This window comes from Larus michahellis, chromosome 1 (genome assembly GCF_964199755.1).
Source record: "Larus michahellis chromosome 1, bLarMic1.1, whole genome shotgun sequence".
In the NCBI taxonomy this organism is placed as follows: domain Eukaryota; kingdom Metazoa; phylum Chordata; class Aves; order Charadriiformes; family Laridae; genus Larus; species Larus michahellis.
In genome coordinates this window covers 203,746,531-203,773,161 of record NC_133896.1, presented here as the reverse complement: position 1 = coordinate 203,773,161, position 26,631 = coordinate 203,746,531, and the positions used below count along the sequence as shown (strand labels likewise).

Sequence of the window (26,631 nt, the reverse complement as noted above, 5' to 3'; positions counted from 1 at the left end):
AGCTTCATCAATAGGCTCCCCTTGATCAGGTGCCCTGTAGTTGACACCAACCAAAAGGCTCCCTTTGTTGCCTTGGTCGCCAATTCTTACCCACAAGCTTTCAACCTGCTCGTGGCTGTTCTTCAGAGACAGCTCTTCACACTCCATTTCTTGATGTAGAGAGCAACGCTTCCGCCCTTCCTTTCTCACCTGTGCCTTCTGAACAGCCTGTATCCATCGATAGCCATGCTCCAGTCATGGGATTTATCCCACCAAGTTTTGGTAATGGCAGCTAGGTTGTAGCTTTCTAGCATCGTGGTGGCTTCCAGCTCCTCCTGTTTGTTGCCTGTGCTGTGTGCACTGGTGTAGAGGTACTTCAGCTGGGCTGTCGGCTGTGTCACCTTTCTAGAGGAACACCCCTTAATTCCTTTGAAGCATTTCCCTGGTGTTTCCCTCTTGGCTCTTATGACCTCAGGAGTCCCTGGCTCATCTCCATAAGACTTCAAGTGTGCTGCACTGCAGCCAGCAGGTCTCAGAGGGATAGGCTGCAGGCCCTCGCTAGCACTCCCTCCCTGTAACCTTGGCATGTCGTCCCACAGCTTGTCACGGGCAAGCCTGATATTATCCACCTCCTGCCTCAAGCGTAGTTTAAAGCTCTGTCAATACGCCCCGCCAGCTTGGGAGCAAAGGTCCTCTTCCCCTTTTCAGAAAGGTGAATCCCAGCTGACACCAGCAAGCCTGGCGCTGTGTAGGCCATCCCATTCTTGAAAAAACCAAAATTGTGTCAGTGACACCAGCCGTGGAGCCATGTATTAATGGAGTGGGCTCATCTGTTTCTTCCAATGTCACTGCCCGCAGCTGGAAGGAGAGAGTTAAAAAATAACCTGTGCTCCAGACTCCTTTACCAGCTGTCCCAAGGCCCTGAAGTCTCTTTTGATTGCCCTTGGACTACGTGTTGCGACTTCTTCACCACCCACATGGAAGAGCAGTTAATGGGTAGTAGTCCGTCATTTGTAGGAATGCATCCAAAACAGCACCTAAATTCTGCAGGCTCCAGAAAGCCCTTTTCTAATGTGGTTTGGTCACAAGACACCGAAATTTTCTTCCAGAACGTTGATTGAGCTTTTGAAGTTTAGTTACTGAGCATCCCTAGAGGCACACCACCATCTTGACTGAGCTGAAACCTGCTGGTCTTAACGGCTCTCTGGGACTTTCCTATTAAGTTTTCTGCCTGTATATTTCCTGGGCCCAACAGAGCAGGTGTGTACAGATACACTGACAGTGTCATGTTCAGCTCAAAACGTGGCTGGTAGTGTTGGTCTGCGTTCCTAGAGCACTGGCTGCAGCACACTACCACTGCCTCTTTTTCCCCACAATACAAGAGAGGAGGTCTTAGATCTCACCCTGTGTCGCACAAAACCATTTGCAAGATCTTTCAAATCATCAGTAAAACTTTAAATGAGGAGCATTTCCATTGTTTGATGGTTAACGGATTTTGGTTGAAGTTTTTTTTAATATGATTATGTTTGTATTAATAGGGAAGAAGTGTACCTATGGACACAAATGCAAATACTATCATCCGGAAAGAGGAAATCAGCCTCAGCGATCTGTGGCTGATGAGCTTCGTGCCATGTCTAGAAGCACAGCTGCCAAAACTACAAGTGAAGGAGGACTGGTAAAAAGCAATAGTGTTCCCTGCAGCACGAAAAATGATGGCACTTCTGAGCTGAAGCGTGCTACTCCAAAGAGGCAATCAGATCCTAGTATAAGGACTCAAGTCTATCAAGACTTGGAGGAAAAGCTTCCCACCAAAAACAAATTGGAAACCAGGTCTGTACCTTCTTTAGTTAGTATACCAAGTTCCTCTGCTGCAAAACCCCAAAGTACTGCACCTTTAACTAACGGCCTTCCCTCCGGAGTTCACTTCCCACCTCAGGATCAAAGACCACAGGGACAGTATCCTACAGTGATGATGGCAACCAAAAATCACGGAACGCCAATGCCTTATGACCAGTATCCAAAATGCGAGTCTCCTGTGGATGTAGGGTATTACTCTATGCTGAGTGCATATTCAAATCTAAGTATGTCTGGTCCACGTAGTCCTGAAAGGCGCTTCTCCTTGGACACAGATTATAGGATTAGCTCTGTAGCTTCTGACTGCAGCAGCGAAGGGAGCGTTAGCTGTGGCAGTAGTGATTCCTACGTGGGTTACAGCGACCGCTCTTACATGAGTTCGCCTGACCCACAGCTAGAGGAGAACTTGAAGTGCCAACATATGCACCCCCACGGCCGCCTTAACACTCAGCCCTTCCTACAGAGCTACCACGAGCCTCTCACACGAGTGCAAAGCTATAGTCATGAAGAACCAAAGCATCACCACAAACCTCCGATTCCGTACATGGCTGTGCATCTACAGCATCCAACAGTCGGTGCTCGTTCTAGTTGTCCGAACGACTACTCTGCATCTCAGAGTTCATCACATTCAAAGACAATGCATCTGGGGAGAGCCCTCGTGTCCACGAGAATAGACAGCATTTCAGACTCGCGTTTATATGATAATTCTCCACTAAGACACAGAAAGCCTTATTCTGGCCAAGATGGGCTTGGAAGCTGGGATAGGCAGAGTTACGGGATGGATGCCTATGGCTACCGCCAGACCTACTCCTTGCCGAGTAACCCCACGCAGCCGTGTTACGAGCAGTTTGCCTTCCAAAGCTTACCTGAACAGCAGGACCAGACCTGGCGCGTACCTTACTGTGGAATCCCTCAAGACCCTCCAAGGCACCAAGACACCCGGGAGAAGGTTTACATAAATCTCTGCAACATCTTCCCCCCTGATCTTGTGAGGATCGTCATGAAGAAGAACCCTCACGTGACGGACGCTCAGCAGCTCGCTGCAGCCATCTTAGTGGAAAAATCTCAGCTAGGTTATTGAGAGATGATGCATCTTTGTGGTGTCTAGTAGTTTTCAGCTCAGCTCTAATGCTGAGGGAGGTTTGCTACAATAGCATTTGGGATCTCCTTCTCAGCAAGGAGGTTATATAGTAATCCGTTTATGTGAAATACTGTATCATGGAGTCTGTATGTATAGCCCCATGCATCGGAAGTACCAGATATGTTTTGTGTTCTAGTTTGAAAATTTTTAAATGGCTATTTTCACAGCTGGAGAATGTTCCAGTTTAAATTAATATATATATATATAATATAAAAAAAAAAAAAAATCTGTGGTCTCTGGTTATAATCTTTGGTGCATCAGGGGTTTATATGCAGCACTTTCTATCCTCGTTACATGTTGTTGGGGTTTTTGTTCTCGTTTTTTAACTTGCTGGATGTTTTTCCTTGGGCTGCGTGGTATTAAAACAACCTGCAGAGAGAGGATTTTGCTACTTCTGGCAGGCAATTTTCAAGCCAAGTTTTTGAACTTTTTACAACACCATGAGTATGTTTGTTTGTTTGTTTGTTTGTTTTTGTGAGCTTTTTTGTGCTATAATCATCTATTTATAGGAAACAAAGATTTACTACAGCACTGACTTCATTTTTTAAACAGATAATTAAGTTACCAGCTAATGGTGAAATGGGTAACAATATATTAGTAATTTATAGTATGGCACTTTTCATTGCTTTCTTTGTTTTGTTTAAATAGTTACGTGTTTTGTTGATGCAGTCAATTAGTAAGATCAGATGCAATCAGAGTAGGACAAAAAAAATCTTTCTTTTTTTTTTTTAATTAATTTATGGATAAGGTAAAGGCCTTATTGCCTGATTTTCAAAGGTGCTGAGAATTTGCAGCCCCCTTTGAACCTCACGGAAGCTGCAAAGGCTCAGAACCTCCCCAAAGCAGGCCACCCTGTTCCAATTCCCGTGCGTTGTTACCCAGCTCCGCGTATTTCTGGTCAGTAGAAGGGAGCCTGAAATCATAGGGTCCCGTTTAGTCGTTTTATGTGGTTTTTTCTTTGTATTGCTGCACAAGTGTACTGGATAAAATATGCTTTTCATAAAATATTTACCTGTTTTTAAATGAATTTAATTATCTCAATGCAACTTTTGTATTTAAGATACTGTTTTGATTTTTCTTGCTATTTATCAAGGCTGGCCTGAAAAGGTTTTGTGTGTTGAGGATATGCAACATTTATTAACTGCACTATGGTAATGATATTGTAGCTGAAAATAATAACTTAAACTTTTTTTTTTTTCTTTCTGTTTCGGTTGGGGAGGGGAGGGTTGCGGGGAGAGAAGATACCGTATGTGTTCCTGAAGTTAGTTTTTGGACTGTTGCATCGTGTAGGCCTGATTCTTGCCACAAATAGTGTAGTTTTAGAAACAGACAAACCAAGTCTGTTTTAGTATTAGTAAGGGATATTTCTGGTTTTAAGTCATGGGTTTTACTAGCACCTCGTAAGCTTTTTTATATATATATGATAGAAATAGATTTTGCAATTGATGTCAGATGTACTTACGCGACATAGTTGCCGACAGTTTTAGGTTTCCATCCATTGTAACAATGTTCAGTGTTAAAAAAAAAAAAATCACTAGTTTACACTATTACTGCTGAAAATTTTGGTACGCTTGCCGGAATTTAAAGTAAGGCCCTGAAGAACCAGAAAGTACCTTTTACTGTTGATACAAATTGTATCTTTTTAACTGAGAACTATTTTGATTTGTAGATTTAGTAGAAACACAAATGTATAATTATAACTAGTCTTTTGGGCAACATTTTATCCCTTATTTAAAAATTAGAGATTTCAGACATAGAATAGACCTAGGCAAGTAAAAGTAGGTATTTATTTAGGTGTCTGTCTCAATTTCACATCTTAAAAAGAAAAAAGAAACTATTGGCATCTTCTTCCTTCTAAAATCCTTGTAGTGGGAACTCACTAAAATAAAGGTAAAATGCTGCCTGAAAATGATGTCCAAGCACCTTTGAATACGAAGACGTTTTCACTACTTGTGCGACACCGTGTGTTGCAGCGAGTAGGGTTTGGGTATACAGTAAATGCTTCTAAAGAGCATTGTGCTTATAGACATATCCAATAATCTGAACCATGTTCAGCAAACCGATTCAGGACGTAGCGCTCGCGCAGCTTCCGCTGCTGATGCGCTGCGGGATCTGCCGTCGCCTGTCCCTGCGGCGATGCCGGAGGGGCTCTACGCCATCTGTCCTGCCTTGTCTGTTTAGGGAGAGGAACCTCTTCACCTGTGGCAACAGTTTTTTTCCCTGGATTTGGTTGGTCGCCATCCATAGAGCGTGTTGTAATGTAGAGGTCGATGCAGCGCTGACGCTGAGGTTTGGACTGGGAAATGGGTCTCATCTTAGTTGTGCACTAAGATTTTTTTTAAAAAATTGAATTACCCTTAAGTACTACACCATAGTGTAGATGCAGCTGTTTTAATAATGCAGTTATTATATTTGTGTTTTTAATGGGTTTCTACATTTATTTTTTATGTAGGAATTCACTTCTGCCAAAAGTTGAATTCCTTTAAGCATGAACAGAAATGTGCGCGTAATAGAGGTGTTTCTTCTTTCTCCCTATCACGTGAGCATCAGAATGCTTCCTACTACCTACCTGTAGCAGTCTGGCCTGGAGTGTTGGACCAGCAGGCGTAGCCATGTTGTGAAAACAGTGCGAGGAGACACATGGGACTGTCGTGCTGCAGTGCCCAGACCTGGGTTATCAGTATTGATTGCCTCCGCGTACATTTAATGCAGTATTGAACCCCTGAAAGTGTGTTGATTGCTAGAGAATTCGTTAGAGGTTCTGTGCTTTGTACTCAAGCACTGAAAATGCTTTAAAAGTATAAGAACAGGAGCAATTTGGTGGGTTTTATGGTTGTGCAATGATGTGCTAGCTCCCCTTAGACTCTTTTATGTTGGGTAAAGCAAATTTACTGTGGACAAAATATTGGCCTTGGTATTTCCTTTGGTTTTGCTGTGATAATAGAATGAGGAGTTGCATGTGAACTCCTCAGAATGAGGACTTGCGTGTGAACTCCTCCACGTCAAAGAGATCAGCCTAGATATTTAGCAGACTATAGAGAGGACACCAGTAAGAAAGAAGAAAGCAATGATACTGGTCAAATACTACATTTGTCAATGTAATTGCGTTGATGCAAATAACTGATCTGTAACATCCCGCGTTTCTTAAACAGTAGAAGGTGGTTCAGTGATGCTGCCTTTGCCCCCGTTGAGTGCTAGAACTGCAGGGAAGGATAAATACCTTCAGGTTAGGCCTGTCCCCCATGGAGAGGGCAACGCTTCCCTTTGTCTTCAATACTTGAGAGTTGTTTTGATAACTTACCAGAAACTCTGTATTTTTAGATACAATCCCAAGCTGTTACAGCTACATCAGTAATAGTATATAGATACGCAGTATTTTGAATGCACATTTACCTTAGGCATCTGCCCACAGCTGTTTTCTATACAGCAACGTGTTGCCAATATTTAGAGTTTTTAAATATGTCCCATGGATACCCAACTTTGAGCTAAATATGCCCAGGCTATGGCAGTATTAATCACTTTGTTGTCTTTTCTTTAAAAAAGCGTGTGTGTGTGTGCGCATATCTACCTGCACACACACACATACTTGGCAAGTGGGTTTAAGACGACCGCTAATAGTCTGAGGTAAGATCATATCTTTTCAGGTGCCCTTTATTTTCCTCGGTATGTTTGAACTGTAGCTCGGGCCTCCACTGCAGAATAGCTCTGGGGGGAGCCAAAAGGCCGATGTGTTTGTGTGAAAGCCGGTGTGCCGGTCTGGTGAAGCCCTTGAAGGGGACTTTGGCAGCCTTGGAGCCCGTGGACTGTTGTTGAGCTGTTGGCCATCTTCTGCTGTGAAAGCTGTAGCTAACGGTGAACGCTTTTCTAAAAATACCCAAGCTATGGCTGGCAACCGGAGTACCTCACGGGGGATGGAAAGCTGGGGGGCGTTCGCCCCAGCAAGGTGAGCGCCGGAGGACGGAATGCCTTGGGTGAGAGATACCGCAGCACCTTGCCGCAGGAAGAGACTACCAAAACATTTACCGGCTTCATCAGCTGATGGTTTGACCAAGGTATTTTGGATGTGTAAAGCTTGAAAAATGAGACACGATGCTTTCGTGCTGTCCGGAGCATTTAGAAAAATACCCAACTGAGTTTGCATTGCTACTGAAAATTTAAAATACTGTGCAATTAAAGAGACCATTTTTTTTAAATAAAAATAATTTAGAAATTATTTATTTTGATTTACAGTGTGACTCTTGCTAATTTATTCCTTGCATTATACGGCCGTGGTGGAGCGCTGTTTATATTTTTTATTTATCATAGGAACTAAAACTGCTGAGAAGAAAAAACCAATAGTTTTAAACTTAAAACAAAACTCTATGGCCTTGTTTTGTTTTTCATAAAAGGGCTGAGGTTTTATAACTGTCAAATCATGCATTTTATATACTTTGTACATTTCAGAGAAGCGTAGTTTTAAGAATTTTGTTCAAATTCAATGTGTATGTTCTCATTGTTTAGACTAACCGTGTAACTGATCCTAAAATCACCCGTGTTAAATGGTTGTTCCAGCTAACCTGTTGCTAGGTGACATGAGAGATGTTCGGGCTTGGTCTTTAGATGTTCTGGAATACGTTTCATGTATCTTAAGGTTCCATCAGAAACTGGTGATCGAGTCGCCTTATCCCACGTGAAATCATCCCGCTGTGCGCTGGGTTTTCCTCGCGGCGCGTTACAAGGTAATGCCCCGGCACACGGGAAGCGCGTAGCAGATGTTTATACAGGTGCCATCGGGTTGTTCGTGGTTAATGAATATGCTTTCAGTATTTTTCCAGCTTCCGTGACTTAAAGGGTTGTCATAACTTGGAGTCATAGAATCGCCTAGGTTGGAAGGGACCTTTCAGACCATCTAGTCCAACCATCAGCCTGACTCTGACAAAAACCGCCACTAAACTTGTGCTTGAAGGTTTTCTTCTCTGTCTGCCCTTTAACCTGAGGGATCGCAGTAGTGCCCGTCCCCTCCCTTGGGCTTAACAGCTGTTCGAGACCCAGTCTCCCGAGCGCTTGCACATACGCCCCACGAGCCCGAGGACGCGTGTGGGCCCATTTTAGTGGCGCTAGAGAAGACCTGAGTAAAAGTGGCATGTGTGGAAGTGCGGGAAGACCGGGGGCCTTGAGGAGCACAGCTGGAGCACAGCTGGGGAACCGCCTGCTCCCAGAAGGAGGTGAGATCTCGCCGGTGCTGGCGGGATTGGACTCTGTGGGCACTGGGAACACCTACAAACCAAATCTGCCTGGGTGTTTAAGCACATCCATCCTCAGCATTTCAAAGGTGTTAACAATCTACTCTTCTCCTTGTAAAACAAAACCTCTCCGCTTTTTGTAAGACAACTTTTTCTGTTGGTCTCAGATGAAGTCCAGTTTACCAAGTTAGGTTGGCTGGTTGGTTACTTTTTATTTATCTGAATGACATTCTTAATGAAACCGATATTTGAAAACTGTTTTACCAGCGTATTACAGAACATCCTGCAAGGAAACAGAAATGCAGATACAGCAGCAATAATTGTGTTTTGTAGTTCTTTTTCCCCTCGTTATCTCTGTACTTGTGTTGAGTAAGTAAGATTTTAATACTGTCCTAAAGTCCGCTCCGGCAAAAACATTAGTTAAAAATAATGTTTGGAGTAGTTGATAAAGCAGTTGTCAAACTGGCTCTTCGTTCCTTCACTGGTCGTTCTGTATTATTTCTGTGATGTGACTATTCACATCTTAAAACCACCTTCTAAACCGTACAAAAAACCCCATGTATGTGGATTCTGCTTTTAGAGAAAAAAAAATAATAAAGATTCATTTTCCTCATTGATGGGCTGGTTTTGTTTCATAAAAAAATAATAATGTCGAGAGCAGCACAGAAGGTAGCAGTGAGTTATAGACAGCTTTGTGCTCCTACCTGCACGACAACTCTGCTTTCTCTGAGTATTAAACAGAGAGTTTCAAACATAAAAAATTATTCTAGATTATCGGTTCGTTCTTAATGCAGTAATTCATATTTAGCAGGTGCTTTTCCCTCATTTGGCATACTGAAAAGACTAAAACCCTGGGGTTAGATAGCAATGTCAAGTCATTTAGTAGCGGAATTTGGATGGTGACTTTGTGCCAGTGGACTTGGTCTCCTTTCAGGTATTGCCACACGTCCGTTCATCTGTCATTCTGTAATTATTAGTGACCTGGCTCAGAATATTGCAGGGCGAATAGAATAGAATTTAGCATAGAATTTAGAATAGTTATCTGATGAATGCAAAGAGAAAGCAGATGCTGCTATAAACTGTGATAAAATGACCGTTTGGAATACGTGGAGCTGGTGAATTGGGGTTTTTTTGCCAGATGGCACCGCCTGGCTGGGGCCAGCACGCCAGGCTCGATGGGATCCTTTTCCCTTCCCTCTCCAGCCCGACAAGCGGGCACCGGAGCAGCCTGGCAGCGAGGAGCGACGCGGGGTGATACGGATGCAAATGGAATGAGCAGTTGGGCTAAAAAAAAACTTAAAAAAAACCAAACAAAAATTAGTGTTGCCCTTCATCAGTTGTGACCACTGCTAATTTGCTTAATGCAAATGCTTTGCACAGCTGTGGACATCTGTTCTCCTGTGACACGACCGTGCCCCCTTCCAGGGCAAGCGGAGGCGCCGGAGCGGAACGTGAAGGTCCGTCCCCAGCAGCTGGGTGGAAATGCTGCAGCCATGTCCCTGCGGGGATGCTGCTCCCGCAGCTCCTCATCGTGCGCAGGGACCGTGACCGATCATGTCGGCAGCGGAGCGGAGGGGCCATAGGGAGCTGGGCGCGCGTAACGCCAGGGGCGGGCAGCGCTTCCCCGGCTCTCGGGGCAAGGTGGCCCCGTCCCAGGACCTACCTGTGCTGCCCACGCCACCGGCTTGGCTGCAGGGGGTTGTTCCTTCGCAGGCTCTGGCGTGAGGCTGCTCCGTCTCCAACATCCCATCGTGTGCTCGCATTGTGCGGCGGCGTGCTCTCCCCTTTTCCTCCCCTCCCCAGCTCCTGCCCAAGCCATAACCATCAGGGGGAGTTGTGATGAGTTGCACCTGGACTTTGGGGGATGGCTGGCAACACAGCCAAGCACCGTCTGGAATGGGGACCTAGACATTTTGTTCCCATGAGAATATGACTATAGGTTGATTATCTTACTCTATAAACAGTGGACAGCCCAAGAGCCCGTTGAGCTCTCCTGCACGGCAGGGTCTGCGCGCCAGGATCTCCCCTTGAGCGGGGACGCTCGCTTAAGGTCCTACTCCTCAAGGCTGAGAGATTCCTTGCCGCAACAGATTCTCAGTAAGTGGTTAATAGCATGATAACTTTGAAATCTTAGCTAAGTGATATAAAGGATTGATTGCGCATATATAATTCTTTAGACATAAGCCATTGACCAAGTCTGGGACTAGGATTGGATCCAGCCGCACCTAGACTCCTCTCTTAGAAGGAGTTTAGAAAGCAAGGGGGTCCTTTCCGAACCTCGTGACTCCACGGGAGGGTCTCCCTGACAGCTTGTCTGACCCTGGCCTCTGTGCAGTGAGTAACCAAGTGTACTTTTCCATCAAATCTCTTAAAACACTGTCACATTCACTACTAACTTCATTAAATCACTGTTTTATATTAATAAATATGCCACCACTACTCTCTTACGAGTGAAGTTAATCACTCTGCCCGCGACACATTGCGTTTTTCTGATCTGGGAAACTGGACTTGGAGCGCCGCCGTCGCCTTGTCGCCGGCCATGGGGCTGGAGGGTGCTGGGGCGCCGCTGGCCCAGCTGCTGCCGTCGCCTGCAGCTCGGCGGAGCCTTGGTGCTCGCTGCATGGAAACACGCCAGTTTTTCTGAAGTGCACTTTGACTTGCTGGAGCTGCTTTTCAGTAAATCAAAGCTTGGAGCCTGAGCAAAGAGTGTGTACATACGCAGAGGGGTGGACAATCGCGTCTCCAGCAGGAAGAGCTGGATGGGTGACCCACGGTGAGGTTTCCGTGGCCGCTGATCTGCCCGGCACGGCGCTGCCAGCCTCTTTGGCCAGCTGCTTAAAGCCTCTCTCTAAAGCATTTCCGTCTACGCATGATAGATCCAGAAATATTTTATTTGCAGCAGATGAGGAAATTAAATAGCATCCTCTGCACGCTTTCCCTTACACTCTTTAAAATAGTATCATATTATTCACCTGGCAAGAAAATGCAGTTTTGGAGGGCAGAGGCTCCATCCCCCAGAGCACAAGGGAAGGGCTCAGTTTACGGCCTCAGAGGCGTGAATGACTTCTGCTGTGTTTGTCAGGCTGAGCAGAGCTGTCTGAAGACCCCACACACGTGTTTTGGAGGGCCCTGTCCTGCTCCGCTTGACCTGCAGCCCCCACCCAGACGCGCTAAGGAGAAGACGAGTTGTTTTTCCTGCAAGTCCCAGTTCCCTCAAAGGCATTCCTTAGGGGAAGAGAAGAGAAAAACCCATTTCACCCATTTCGGATGCAGAAGCAAAGTGCAGGGTTGTGGGGCGGGCGGGGGGTGGATGTGTTGAAGCTGAGCTGCTCCAAAGCCGCGAGCTGTAAATCGCAGAGCTGGGGGTCAGACGGGCTGGGCCCATGCCCACAGCTGACCACAGCCACCAGCTCCTTGTCCCTGCAGAGCGCGAGAGGCAACAGGGCCTGGAGCACATCCCGCGCTTGGGTCATAAGCCCAGTACAAGATCTAATGAACAGGTTCTGATTTTTCTGCTATGTAGTTGTTTAGCGTGCTGAAGTTATTTATTTTCTAAAAAACAGTTGCCGCTTCCCTGGTTGAGCCGCTCACTTCCCTGTTTCTTGACTGTAGGATGCTCCAGCTCTTGCTCTGCAGGACGGTACCTGCTTGGGGGGTGCTGGTCTTCTCTCCTGCGAGGGGGCCAGGCACCCCCAGAGCGCAGCTTCCAGTCACGAGTGCCCTAAAAATTGCTTAATTACTGAGCACATTGCTTATGTTTACGGTTGAGGTGCTGCATTCAGCCCCCTGCAGCACGCAGAAGCAAAGCTCCACCCAGCCTGTCCCACACAGGCCGTTCGTCGCTGGCGGTGTTGAACGCCGGGGGAGGCACAGCAGAAGTGCTGCAGCTGATCTCGCCCAACAGATCGCGTTAAACGTCAGCATTCCCCGCTCTTCTCTTCAGTGAGACCTCACAGCCACTACTGGAGTCGTGTTTGTTCCTTGTTTGTTGAGGAAGCCGGTGTACTGGATAATTCAGGAGGTGCAAAGCCGCAAGTGTGATTTGGCACGTCCCTGGTCACGCTGGTGTCTTCATCGGTGGTTTGCTGACACGAGTTGGGTTTAATTTTACAAGATTTGCTTCAAGAATGCCAAATCCAGCCTGTTTTTGATCAAGCCGCTGAGCTGCTGGTGCTTGTGTAATCTGGCGTGGTCTCTTTGGATGGTGGTCACGCCACTGCCCAAGGCCTCTCCTCCGTACCTCTGATTTCTCCTTTGGGCTGATGAAGGCAAGTGAGCTTCCCCAATTCAGTCGCGTCTTTAAGTCCCACGAGGATTTGCTGGCCTGCATCACGCAAGGGAGCCCTGGGGAGCCTGTTACCAGGTTACAAATTTCCCTTGTGATGGCTTTCGCAAGAGCCTGACGGGGATCCCAGCGGCTCCCGATGCAGGTTGAAGTGTTGTTACGTTGGAGATGAAGAGGCTCCATCAGTCATCCAGCAGCAGAAACCTAAACTAGACACCCTGCGTGACCTTGTCCAGAGGAGCTACAGGGGAGGCTGCCATACATCCACACAGGTGGTTGTTGTACAACCACACAGGGACGTTCCTTGTGAGGCCACCTCCAGGCAGCGTCCTTCAGCCTCACAGGACCTTGGAGCTCATTCTGCGCTGACGAAATGCATGAGAGATTTTTCTGCTCCAGCGCACGAACTGTCCCCTTGGCTCCAAAGGTTTGCTGTGATTGTAAAAAAAAGCTGGCGAGGAACCGGGCTCATTAGAAGCGCAGGCATTAAATGCCACCCTCCTCCTGCTCTTCAGCGTCACGACAGAGGACCTGTGTTCAGCAGCCCCAGGACCCACCCCTGAGACCCCCCAGTGTGGCAGAGGCAGCAACATGTTGGAAATTATTGAAATACCATCCACCGCTCCGGTTTGCTGCACACCGTTTCACTGCCCCTTCCCAATCGCATGGCAGGCTCCCGGGGTCCTACAGCCACCACCGGGAAGGAGCTGCTGCCCCATGTTTCTCTGCCCTTCCCTGGGGATGTATCCAACCCCACAAGGAGAACCTGGGAAAAGCTCCAGGCTGAGGAGGACCTGCCTAAAACCAGCTTGTAGGAGAGCAGGGAGACCTGTCCTCACTGGAGACCCTCAGGGCAGGACCAGGGGGTGGGTTGAGGAGCAGGGGTGCTCCTCTCCCACCATGGCCGACAGCTGGGACGTACGTGTGAGCACCCTGTGGTAGGTGTGCAGAGGATGTCCCTGGTGTCCCTCTTAATGGCCCCCATAGAAAGGGCTGGGCTTTTTTCTTCTTCTCCTTGTCCCGTCCCCCCCCCGGCAACACAGCTGAGCTTACCAAGAGCAGCAGGCGGGTATGGCAGAAATTAAACACCGCTATTAATTCTCATGAGGCGGGTGCAGCGTAAGCAGGAGGCGCGTGGGGGATAAGGAGCCGGCGATGGGCGTTTGCCAGGCAGGTCCCTTGCGCTGACCAGGCTCATCTTACAGAGACCCCGGAACGAGAGTGCGGCAGCGCCTGGGGCGATCCAACGCTCCATCCCACGGGAAGGGGCTGGAAAGGGGACGAACACCGCGCTGGGGTCTGGCCAGGGGTGCTCAGGGGGCGGGGAGAAGGAATTTGGGTTTCGTCCACCTAGGAAAAGCTTTCAGGCACGCACAAACCTGGATTTAATTTATATTTGGCCAATTTCAGAAATAGAAATGCTTTTTTTTTTTTTTTTTTTAATTGCAGACCACGGCAGCACCTCTGGCTGCTCCAGCAGGTGGTGGCTCTGGGACGAGCCACGTATTTGCAGACTGGTGACAACCAGCGACCTGCTGGGGCCCAGCCCCAGTGAAACGTGGCTTTGGGGTGGTGCAGCCCACGGTGGCCCTCGGCCCTAACGCGTCCCCACGTCCGCAGGCTGAGCCTCTGCCCTGGTCTCGTCACGGTCACCACGGCCCAGGAGAGGCAGGTGCCCCGCGAACTGGGGAGAGGGATGATGTTCTGTTTGTTTATCGATTTATTTTGATACAAGATGAAATGAGTTTCCCTTGGCTCCGGCTGCGACAAAGTGGTGTAATTAACGGTGAAGGTCCGTGCGCACAGGACGCAGCAGAACAGAGCTGCTCGTGGACGGCTTGGGCTACCTCTGTGGAATTATTCCAGAGAACGGGAAATGTCAGCGTGATAAAAATGGAAAGCCTCGTGAGGCGTGCCACGTGGCGCCAGGGAATGGGGCTGCTGCCCTATTCTAAACCTCGATCAGAATTTTAATGAAATTCAACTTGTTCACCCCACATTTTTCTTTTGGCATTTAAAACTACTTTAGTGGGCTACCACCCCCCTGCTGAGGGCCAGTGAGCGTGGCCGCAGGCGGCTGCTGGGGCTGGGGAGGCCTGCGGGCTTCCGCTCACTGACTTCCAGCGCACATCCACTACGGACGGCAAAGCGGCAGCAGAGCTTCACTCGTGCCGTGACAAAAACTGGGGGAAAAAAAAAAAACCCAAGATGTCTGTAGGTTTGGGATGTGGCCCTGCGCAGTGGGGCAGTGGGGGTGTCTGTGCCCCAGCCGCGGTGTGTCCCGGCCGTCGGGCAGCCCAGCTGCCTCCAAACCCGCACCCTGCTGCGGCCACAGCTGCAAAGACCACTCGTGAAACCAGAGGAGAGCGCCGTGACCCAGTTCCAGCAGGACCAGCAGAGCCGCTGGCTGGCCGTCGGGTGAGGAAATCGCACAGACGCAAGAGGTGAGGGCGACCAGGAGGGAAAACGCCACTTCAGGTGGTGACCAAGTCGCTTTCTGCCTGACAGCCCAGGCCCTACAGCCTCTTTCATGCTGGGTATTCAGAGGCGTGATTGAATTCACACTTTCCTTCCTGGCAGGACAGCGTCTATCATCGTACACCTCTGCTACAACAACACCTCAGGCAGACCTTTACCTACGGGTCAACACCAATCTGCTGTTTCCACAACCACGTCCTCCTCACCAGGGCAAGATCCTGCCTCCCCCAGGGTGACGGAGAGACCTCCTGTGGTCTTCCCACCATTCTCACCCCGCACGGAAGACCGTGACGATTTCCAGCCATCGAGGCTTGCACCAAGCAGCTGCTGCAGCGGAGGAGGTGACGTCCCTGGGACGGTTCCTCCAGCCACCGCCGGTGGGGAGCTGCCGCCTGTCCCAGATCCACCAGCAGCAGGTGGGAACCAGCCAAGGAGCAGCCCAACTGATCCGTTACAGCCGCATCAGCGCAGCTACGTTCCAAAGAAAGCTACCACCAGAAAGAGCCCGGAGCTTTCATTACGTCACAATCGCTTCCGTGCAGGTTTCTATTTTTAAATCCAGCCGCTGAGGGACATCGCCCTGCGGGATTCCCCCTCTGCAGGACATCCACCAGAGACCTTCAATGCTGACAACAGAAGCCAAAACCCATCGTGGGCAGACATCAGCAAAGGCAGCACAGCAGAAAATAAAATCTTTGGGAACGTTTTGCCGTTGTACTGCGGCTGCATCCGCATTAAAGGGTCTTACTACCTCTTACTGTTAGAAACCCGAAGAAAACACCGTCTCGGAGAAGGCTGCTTCAAGTTGCGGTCATTGCAGAAACGCGTTAAAATCTGGCTAGAGATAAAATTCATGGAGGACACCGTGCCTTGGTTCCCCTGAGCAGCAGGGACATCTCTAACTCCCACGCGGTGGGGGCAAGAGAGGCTGCAGAAACGATTTTAAAAGAACCACCCGAGTGCTGAGCAAGCCGGTCCCACGGCGCCGGGGCTGGCCTCGATGTGCAAAGCAGCCCCTGAAGTCCCACAGCTCTGGATTTTATGTTCCTCCCGAGGTCCCGCACCCAGGCCTTGCCCTCCAAGAGCAGAGCCAGGGTCTCGCTTCAGCTGGCGGTGCCCTGGTGTTCCCACCACCGGTCAGGGGTGGGGGGAGGCTTCCTCCTGTGCAGCCCCCCGGCTCTGCAGGGTCTCAGGGGGCTGGTGGTGACCCACAGCCCACCCGCAGCCCCGAGGGGTGGGGGACGTGGCCCCAAACCCTGCCAGGACTGAGACCCTCCTCCACCGGCCGGGCTGGGGGGCTGGTCCCGCAGGCGGTGGGTGCTGCCGGCGGGAGGCACAGCAGCGAGCGCCGGGGCAGGGTCCCGGGCCAGCGGGAGGCTGGCAGGGCGCTGCGGCAGTCCCCTTGCTGGGCCGCTATCAGCTAACAACTTGGGACGCGCTGTGAGGCTCCGACAGCCCCTGCCTCAGATCTAAGCCCCTCCAGTGGACCCACCGGCACAGCTCCCGGCGCAGGAGGCCACGGTGCAGGAAGGCACCGCGAGGAGGACGCATGTTTCCAAGGTTTGGTGTATTCCCAGGGGATTCTAGCTGGATTTGGGAACAATTCAGGTGTCCTTCTACTCAATCCCCAGCTCCCACCTTTTCCAGCAGGAGCGATCCATTCCTTCCAAGTCCAGCCTCCCGTGGCTTATCTGAGCACAAGATGCAAACCCGGAAACTCCACTTTGGATTGATGCCACGAAAGGAATTAAACTTCTGAGAGAAATGAAAAGAAAAAAAAATGGTACGGTCCGGCAAGAAGCAACACCAAATGAATAGTGATTCCTTGGATTAACATTAAACCTCATTTATTCAGGCTTTTGTGCAGGGTGCACAATTGAACGCAGTTACGTATACACAGTATGCACATCCTAATAGCGTACAAAAAGGCAAGTAGCAACGGGTGCTTACACTGGAAATGTATGTACAGACATATTAAATCGGGAGTTTTACATTAGAAAATTACCTGGCGCTATTCATGTATCATCAAGGCTATTAGAAATCACGTAGAAAACCAATAAAACTTGGAAAGTATCTACTCTTGTTTCGCTTGACCCAGGCTGGATATAGAGTCAGGCTGCCCACACTGCATCACTCTGCGGGCAAAGCCTACAAGATCCCCGAGCACTTCGAAGGGTCACATCACCGGTCACTCTAACACGTCCCGTTACATGTTGAAGATTAACATATGAGCATTATCTCCTGCTTTTCTGGGAAGAACAACAGCTTAAATACTTCAAAAAGCTAATTTTCTCCTGGGAAAAGACAACAAAGGAAGGATTTAGAGAGACCATGAGAGAACCAAACATTAACGAAATGTCGTAACGGCACTTCCCGGTCCTTCCAGAAAACTCTTCACGGACCGGGCAGCACCTAATTTAAAGGGCTGTAAACTGTCCAGATTTACAGAAGCGCAAGAGCAGGCCTTGGCAGACCCCAGGTCTTCTGCTGATCTTTACCTTGTTCCTATCCTAAGGGCTGCAAGAGATCGTACTTTTGTAACCTGCACGAAAAAGACACAGAGAGATCAAGTAGATTTAGCAAAAGGATACTTGAACAAGCACAGTAAACAGAAATATACAGCAACATCGTTAAGAGCCACGCTTCACTCCCTGTAACTACTCTGAAATTAATTGCTGATTGGATTTTGTTTGTAAGACGTCGGCAGACGGAGGGAGCGCCGGCAAAGAATGATTTAAGCAACACGCGGTTCTTGTGTCCCCAAGGACACCCAGAACCCACCTTCGTTGACTTTTCCATTTGCCGTCCTGCTCTGCTTAACTACTCCTCCGTGCCAGAGCCAAATTCTTGCTCGTACCAGTACGGTTTGGATGGCAAATTTTAGCGTTATACACAACCTACTGCAGCCGACGCAAACCGCAGCTGGCTGCGACGCGGGTCAGACCGTGTTAAATCTGCTCCCAAAGGCGGCAGAAATAAGATGCCTTCGTGCATAAATACACCAAATACAGGACACAGTTGTAGGACATTCAATCAGAGCCGGTATGATTTCAGAGACCTCTTCTTTTCAGCACAGCACACGTGCCGTTTGCTGGACAAGCTCCGGGGTTTAGTTTGTTCAGTTTGTTGCCTTGCGTGAGCCTCTTGGGGAAAAGGGGAGGAAGGACAGCATAAAGATTCTCTCCCAGATTTATTTCTCTCCTAAAGTTTACAGTTCTCCGGTGGAAATCTTTACAGTGAGTCAAAATTTACTCGAGTGAAGATACATCTCAAAAATGCCTGTTTTCCATGTTGATTTTTATGAAAATTCATTGCTGAAGTGGCTTGGAAAATGTTTTTAAGAATGACCTCCTTAAATATATTATATTATGAATAGGCCAAGTATAATCAGTATTTTAAATTCATCCTTCCTGTGGCGTGAACCTCTCGTTCCGATTGTTTTAGAGAAACACTTCAGCTATAAATATTAAAAAATCAGAATTTCATTCAAGAGGAATCAGGAAAAAGACTTAACTACCAGATTCCCTTCGAATGAGTTGCTATTCAAAAGTAAGAATCCCTCAATAGCACTTTTTTTTTTTTTTTTAACATTCAGGAGTGCAGCTACAGCAGGTGACGGGTAGGAACGTCCCGTCCAGTGTTGTCCCCCGGCCTGTTTCCCACACGGATCAGTTTCTGGCACAGAAAGTCAGCGGGAACTTCCAGGGCTTGAGGATAAGCAAATACGACGTGTGCTTGAGATTGAGAAGTACTAAAACCACTCTGGTGTTTTTAAAAGTCTGACAGCAATTCCTGGCCGGGGCTGGGGGGGAAACAGGCTTCTGGCAGCGAGTGAAACCGTAGACTGGGAAGGAACCACTGAAACCAGTGACATTTTTCCTGGCGCTAAGAGATCCCCAGAAACAACTGGCTTTTGCAGGAGGATCAAACCAAACACGCAGGTGAACAGATCCGGTTTGTGCTATCAAGGACAAAACTGAACCATAAATATGTCGGTCCTGCATGCTGCGATATTTTTTAAATCATTATTTAAACACAGTTAGCTTTAAAAAGCTTGTTTTCTAAAACTAGTCAAGATCAAAGCGTCCATAAAAATAAGTAGCAACTTGTGTATTTCACTTTAATACAGCCATTACAAGGCTGGGTACCACATACTCTATGAGACATCTCCACTTTAACTGGGCTGTATATACATTTTTTTTTTATGTATGGGTATATATATGTATAAATTATCAAGCTCAGTTAAATGCAAAGCAAGTTATACTACATTTCCCTTAGAAAATGGTCCCATTAAGCTCCAGATTGCAAAGCTTGTTGCAGTGTCACAGGCAAAACACAATTATTACAAAAGCACCGGGGACGAAAAAGGCATTTTTACTCTTAAAACGATAGAATAAGCCACACCACAAGTAATTAAAGGAAATATGACCGAAGACAGAAACATACGGTATCCTCTCCTCCAGTGCTCTCTAAAGATTCCAGCAAATGTCCATAAACAAATAAATAAAGCGCCTGGTGAATTTTACCAAAGTACTTTGCTACCATAAATTTAGTTTGAGAAAAATTCTCCCTTGCCATCCCTAGCTGCCCGCCTCTTGCTTTCCCCCCGCAGTCCACGCACTCAGCTAATGCAACGTATTTCTTTCGGTAAGTCTTAAGGCTTAAACTTCCCCCCCCCCTCCCCCGCCCCCCGCCAACGTTTTAAAACTAATAATTAATGCAACATCTTCCTTCCCTGCCTTCGTTTGCATTCTCAGACCGAAACAAAGTTATTTAATTGCATTAAAGCTCTTCAGTGATCTAAAGTCAAATCTATTCTTCAGATGAAATAAATGGCATGACACACTAGCAAGGGGGAAAAAAAAAAGGAAGAAAAAGAAAAAAACCCCAAAAGCCAAGAGCAGTAAAGCAAGGTGAGAAGTAAGAACCAGTTCAAAGACTGGGAGCAACAGGTACGAAGAGGGCCACCTGAAGCGTGTAGGAGTCACCGCTAGAAAGAAGGTTCTCCAGAACTTGTTCTCATGGCCCCATATGAAAGCGAAGAGAGGTCAGAGACCTCTTCCCCCCGCATCTGCCGCTGCTTCCTCAAGTCAGGGGGGGCTGAAGAGCCGCTGGATACCGAACTCCCCAGAGACATCCGCGCTGGTGCTGTAGCGGAGTTCAGCTGCTGCCAGACGAGGTTTGGAGCCAGGCAGGGCTACAACCATAACTCTTTAAAATACGAGTCCACAGGAAAAAGTCGACTATTTTGTGGTTTGGCTTTTTTTTTTTTCTTTTTAGTATTTTTACATCCAGGACCTGCCGTTTGCGCGGGCGCAACCGTCCTGTTCCAGCGCTTTCCCTTGCGCAGCCCAGCCCGACGGACGAGCGACGCAACGGAAGCACGGAGTTTCTCTCCCACTGCTCCCTTGTTTGCTGGGCTCAAAGGTGAACCTCATGGGTATCAACACCGCGATTCCCACCTTCCCCGGTTTTCTGCATGCGTTAACATACTTGTGTTCTGACATTTTCTGTTCTCCAGAATGCTACTGGCAATTAGTCACTAGCCGGTACAGTTACTTCTTCTCTAGGGTGGCAAACATTATGCATGCCCGATAAGAGAACACGTAGCCAAAATTAATCCGATAATTCCAAGAAGCAGCAACAATAGCTCTAAATTTAAATGTGCTGAGTTATCTGGCCTCGTTGAAGACAACCCTGAAAGATCCCAAACGCAAAAGAAGAAAGAGGAAGAGCTGTTGGAAGCGGCACAGAGAAGCAGAGCTGGCACTCAGCAGCAAGACGGATGCCCGAAACGCTGTTGGCCAGAGAAGAGACCCAAGAAGTCAAAATGGGAATTAAACGGAAGAAAAACTATCAGGGACAGGAAGCGTACAGCAGAAGTGCCCATTAACAGCATGAAGATTTCTTAATCATTCTTAGAAATTTCTCTGATGTGTGTGAATGAGCTTGCTGTCCTGTCCCCAAACCCGAAACGCCGAATCTGCTCACTCACACGTAAATTAATTAGTTCCCAGTCACAAAAGGCAGCAGCGGCCGGACCGGCTGGTCCGTGTGTTCTGGATGTCACCTTAGACACTGGCAACTTACTCTGCTGGAGATCGAAGTGCACTTGGCAGAAAAGTTTTTGGCTTCAGCCCCGATGCAAATGAATCTCTCTCTGGCAATACGACTGCAATTACCATATTCATAGAGATTATTAATTAATCAGAAGTGCTGCTTAAATAAAAGTGAAGCTAGGCTATTTCAGCTCATCGGCGTAACGTATTTTAAGAAAACATTTGACACAGCAGTCAACCATTTACTGGAAGCTCGGTTTAGTAGAATGTTATTGAAGTTATAGATGAAGACGTTAAATACCGTATCGGGTTTAATGAAGAAACCAAGGGCAATTAAGAAGCGTGAAAGCCGAGGCCGCAGGGAGCGGCAGAGCCGATAGGAGATCCCGCAGAGTTCAGCGTCCGCGAGGCGATCGCTGTTTCACAGGGGCGCACCGGGGCTGGGCCTCGCTGGAACCCTGCACCTACACCGCTCCTCGCCTTGTCAGGGCAGACACGCTCCAAGGCAACATTACCAGGCTGCAGAGGATGTCTTCTGCTGGAATTCAGCAAGCTACAACAGAGAGGCCAGCCTGGGTACGCGTGGCCTGAAGAACTCCAAGACCTTTTAGTGCCGGGCGGCAGGCTCTCTGGAAGACTTCAGCTAAATATTCAGACAACGGCAATTCCTCCTGTGTAAATAAGGTAGTTTAAAAGCAAACAAAAAAAAAACGAACCCAAAACCCCAGCAAGCAAAAAAAGAAAAAAAAAAGCAATGCAATTGTCCTACCTCTGAGCTTGATCTGTTTTCACCTGATCCGCTTATGCAGAGCACAGGGAACATTAACTCTTAGGCACACCACGTGCCTCAGGAATATTTGCACCGAGCGGGCTGTCTCCTTTGATGTGCATTTCCATCTCCCCTCGCTTCTTCTGCCGCCTAAACCCACTGCTGGGAACACAAACACTCTGACACATTATTTACAAAAGCCAATATAAACAACTAATGGAATCCCGGCAATTCCAAATGCTCCATTTCCCGTTGCTAACTCCGTCTTTCCCTAAACTATGAGCTACGTGGGCATAATCTGTCTCTTCCTGAATATCTAGGATATTGCAGCAGATACTGCGGTCTCTTCTTGTGAAAAAATTGATGGTTTGAGATTGGAGCTTCGGGGGGAGGTTTTGGGGGCTTTGGTGCGTCCACTTCATTCACATTAAATGAAACCTCCACATTTGGTATGTCAGCAATCCCTGTGCAGTGAAGGGAGAAAAAAGCAAAACAAGTCAAAGTTTATCTAACCGTACTCCGAAGGAGCAATGTATCAACTCAAACTGCACGCAGTAAAGCGAACACAAGCGACCGACTCCATGAATCCACCCAAAATCCGATAACTGGCCTACGCCTATAGATCCGGGCTCAGCTCCGTGAAATGAGAAAGTGCAACTCCCTCCAACAAGTTGGCTGTTGAATTTGCTAAACAAATTATTGGTCACACACGGTGTTTATAGACGCTGCCAACAGTGCACTGAAAAGGAGTCCTCCCCCCAAGTGAAGAAATGGGCCAGGTAAGGATTCTACCTCACCACAAGGTTTTGTTTGGGGTTTTGGGGTGGTTGTTTTTTTTCTTTATATTCCTGAACCATTACTCTCCACCCGGCGTTTCAGCTGGGAGGCGAGTACTGCCCATCTCTCAGCACAAACAACGGAATACGCTCTCGGGGGACCAAAGAAATGACCACGGTTTGTTTGCTGATCCATCGACATCACATTTTCCAGGAAAATCATATGCCCGGCCAGGACACGTTACGTTATGTGTATGAGACAGCTTCTATTAATAAGTGAACTTTGCTCTCGTGTAAGGAACCTTCCAATTTTCTTACATTGATATTTTTACCTAGAAAGTACCTTTCTGAACACTAGCATCAACAGCATCGTCCCACTGGGATGCACCACCTTTTGTTAAAATCCCTGATTCTTGAAACGAATCTGATGGCTTGGGGAGAACAAGACTTTTTAGATGATCCACATGTGAACAGACATGGAAAGTGCTTGCATGAAAATTCCTTTTCCAAAGCAAAAGTTTTAACTAACCATTTTAACCTCTGTTCTTTCTTTACAAAAATTAAGAAAATATATTCAAGGTACTTTCTCCTCAGAAGTTTAAAGCATTTCATTTGGAACAAACCTCCTTTTTCCTCAGCGGCGCTTACACAGGTTACTTGAGCAGCCCTAGAGAACATGTTTTAAGAAGAGGCAAAAGCACAATAATGCTTTCCAAACTAGGTTGTTCTGTTTTAGACAAAATAAAGAGTACACAAGAAACATACACTCGAAGAGTACATCAACAGAAAACGTAGGTTTTGATGCGGAGAGGGGACTACTTCCAGAAGATAGAATATCTTCTTTCGTATCGAGGCATTCTGGGGGATTGTATTAGTCTGGCCTGTAAAACTCGCACTATTTTGAATCCTTTTCTCTCCACCTCAAGAGCATATTTAAAAAAAAAATCCTTTCAAAGCACTTACCTCCCCTTTCAAGCACGATATTCTGAAGTTACAGGCCAGCTCATCTCTAAGCACGTGGAGGAAAAGAAGGTTATCGGGAGTGGTCAGCATGGATTCACCAAGAGGAAAACATGCTTGACCAATCTGAGAGCCTTCTATGGCTGGGTAGATGAGGGGAGAGCAGTGGACATTGCCTACCCCAACTTCAGCGAGGCTTTTGACCATGTCTCCCGTAACATCCTCATAGGGAAGCTTAGGAAGTGTGGGTTAGATGAGTGGACAGTGAGGTGGATTGAGAACTGGCTGAATGGCAGAGCTCAGAGGGTTGTGATCAGCGGCGCTGAGTCCAGTTGGAGGCCTATGGCTATCAGTGTACCCCAGGGGTCAGTACTGGATCCAGTCTTGTTCAACATATCCCTCAATGACCTGGATGAGGGGACAGAGGTACGCTCTGTACCCTCAGCAAGTTTGCTGATGACATAAAACTGGGAGGGGTGGCTGACACACCAGAAGGCTGTGCTGCCATTCAGCAAGATGTGGACAGGCTGGAGAGTTGGGCAGAGAAGAACCTAATGAAGTTCAAAGGCCTTCAACTAGGAAGGAGTTCAGCTACGGTCCTGCACCTGGGGAGGAACAACCCCATGCACCACTACAGGTTGGGGGCTGACCTGCTGGAGGGCAGCTCTGTGGAAAGAGACCTGGTGAACAAGCTGACCACGAGACAGCAATGTGTTCTTGAGGCCAAGGCGGCCGATGGTATCCTTGGGTGCCTTAAAAAGAGTGTGGCCAGCAGGCCCAGGGAGGTCATCCTCTCCCTCTACTCTGCCCTGGTAATGCCACATCTGGAGTACTGTGTCCAGTTCTGGGATCCCCGGTTCAAGAAACACAGGAAACTCCTGGAGAGAGTCCAGCAGAGGGCTACAAAGACGATCAAGAGAATGGAGCACTTCTCTTACAAGGAAAGGCTGAGAGACCTGAGGTTGTTTAGACTGGAGAAGAGAAGACTGAGAAGGGATGTCATCAATGCTTATAAATATCTACAGGGCAGGTGTCATGATGGGGCCAGACTCTAGTGGTGCCTGGCAACAAGACAAGCGGCAACAGGCACAAGCGGGAATGCAGGAAATTCCATCTCAACATGAGGAAAAACTTCTTTACTTTGAGGGTGGCAGAGCACTGGAACAGGCTGCCCAGAGAGGTGGAGTTGTCTCCTTCTCTGGAGACATTCAAAACCTGCCTGGATGTGTTTCTGTCCAGACTGCTCTGGGTGACCCTGCTCTGGCAGGGGGGTTGGACTAGATGATCTCCAGAGGTCCCTTCCAACCCCTACCATTCTGTGATGCCCAAGCAGCAGCTCTCTAACTAACGAGAAACCTCAGATCTAATGCTTCAGCAGGAGGGCCTCCAAGAAGAGAAAAGTATCAAACTAGAAATATGCACAGTAAAGAAGAATCAAGTACACATGTTCATCATAGCAATTCTGCCATGCGGAGTAACAAAAAGGGTCACGTGCTTGTATTGAGTGCAAGGCCAAACAAGTACAAGATAGAATGGAAATGTCACCTGAGAGGAGGTCTAATTTACGTGAGTGCTGCTTAGCAGATTAATTTGTATACCTATTTATATGGGACTGTTCCTTCCATCTCCAAGCATATTAGAAGCCCATGAACTTGCCATTACATAAAGCATATATTTGACAGCACTGTCCACTATGATGTGCGATACCAAAAAAACACATCGAAGTTTCTCAACGCTTAAGACTTGACCTATTAAACTAAATTTCACTTAACGTGGGGCTAAGGAATATGTAGGCAGTGATTGAAAGTTCTTACATTAGAGATCTTATGTGGCAAAATTACCCTCTGTTCTCAAGAAAGTCAATTTGCGCTGATGATTCACATCCTGTTTTGAACTGACAAGCACCAGTGCTTCCTCCCAACTGTATGTGGTTAATTTCTTAAGCAGAGTACCATTCTCTAAGGATACAATTTGAAATATATTTTTTTTTTTTTAAATTTTTGACCAGAGTGTGAAACAACAGATGGTCAAAATTTGTACACTGGTCTGGAAAAAGGCTATTACAGTGCATTTAGCAGAGCTGTCAAAAAAGTACATTAAATAACAACAATGGACCTCAGAGAAATTAACTGTATCTCTTTATTGTTAACCAATGAATGTTATCCAAAATAGTAGATGTAATTGTAGCTTAATTGTACAACACAAAACATGATGCTAAAGGAAAAAGCATGTGGAAAATTACTTCACCAAGTAATCATTAAATGTATTCTTAGTATTTCCGCACCAGTAAGTGTTCCCAACTGCTGGTGACAGCAGCTATTACCACTTTGTTCATTGTGAAAATCCGTATTACAAATGGTTGTTCCTGGTTGTTTAGAAAAAAAAAAAAAAGCACACAGCTTTATAAATGGATCTAATCCATTTAGCCCTACTCTATATATTGTATGAACAGCAAACTTTACTGGTATTTTTTCGCAGCACTGAAACTGATGTATCAGTGTTAGTGCACACTTTCCAGGGAAAAATGAAAACTCACTGGAAGCACAGTATTTCACCTGCTATGGCAAACTGTTCGAATACTTCAGAAATTTGCTTAAGCTTCAGCGTATGAAGCCTGTGAAACAAAAAACTGTTCTTACAATGCACTGCAAGTAGAAACACCAGCTTCCACCAAGCAGCATTTTGAAGCACGTGCACACCATCTGCGCATCAGTCTTCAAGGTCAACCAGATATGTTTAGGCCCACAAACCAAAAATATATTAATGTATCTTTATTTTATTTTCATGATGTCACCCCACATAGCCAACCTTTAACTCCACAAAATTAAAAAAAAAAAACAAACAAACCAAAAACACTTAGTAGGACTGTTCATAAGAAATTTAAATCTATTGTGCATGAAAAAAATGTTTAATAAAATGGCAAATTTTAATAGGTAAGTGTAAATTTATGAGTGCATAATATCAAACAGAAAAGAGCTGAACCATCCTCAGAGAAAGCAGGGTTCTTCCACTGTAGATATTTACTAGGGTACTGTAACAGGGTAAATAACTGCAGTCCACATTAACTGAAGTTATTTCTAAAGTTCAATTTCTAAGCAAATTTCTCAA

At 47.1% G+C, this 26,631-nt stretch overlaps 2 protein-coding genes across 5 annotated transcripts in view; one reads left to right on the top strand and one right to left on the bottom strand.

The window, feature by feature from the left end:
* The window catches only part of ZC3H12C (zinc finger CCCH-type containing 12C), a 49,161-nt gene extending 40,348 nt beyond the window's left edge, over window positions 1-8,813 (top strand). For all 3 annotated transcript variants that reach the window (XM_074569973.1, XM_074569982.1, XM_074569963.1), the window contains exon 6: window positions 1,518-8,813. In XM_074569973.1, the coding sequence (XP_074426074.1) occupies window positions 1,518-2,914 (1,397 nt within the window). In that variant the 3' untranslated portion in view covers window positions 2,915-8,813. The remainder of the gene's footprint in view (window positions 1-1,517) is intronic.
* Window positions 8,814-16,789: 7,976 nt separating this feature from the next.
* The window catches only part of RDX (radixin), a 51,089-nt gene continuing 41,247 nt past the window's right edge, over window positions 16,790-26,631 (bottom strand). The window contains exon 15 of one of the 2 annotated variants that reach the window (XM_074569943.1): window positions 16,790-17,501. In XM_074569943.1, coding sequence (XP_074426044.1) covers window positions 17,465-17,501 — 37 coding nt within the window. In that variant the 3' untranslated portion in view covers window positions 16,790-17,464. Of the gene's footprint in view, window positions 17,502-25,639; window positions 26,500-26,631 lie in introns of those variants that run through there. The other variant, XM_074569951.1, reaches the window with a different exon arrangement.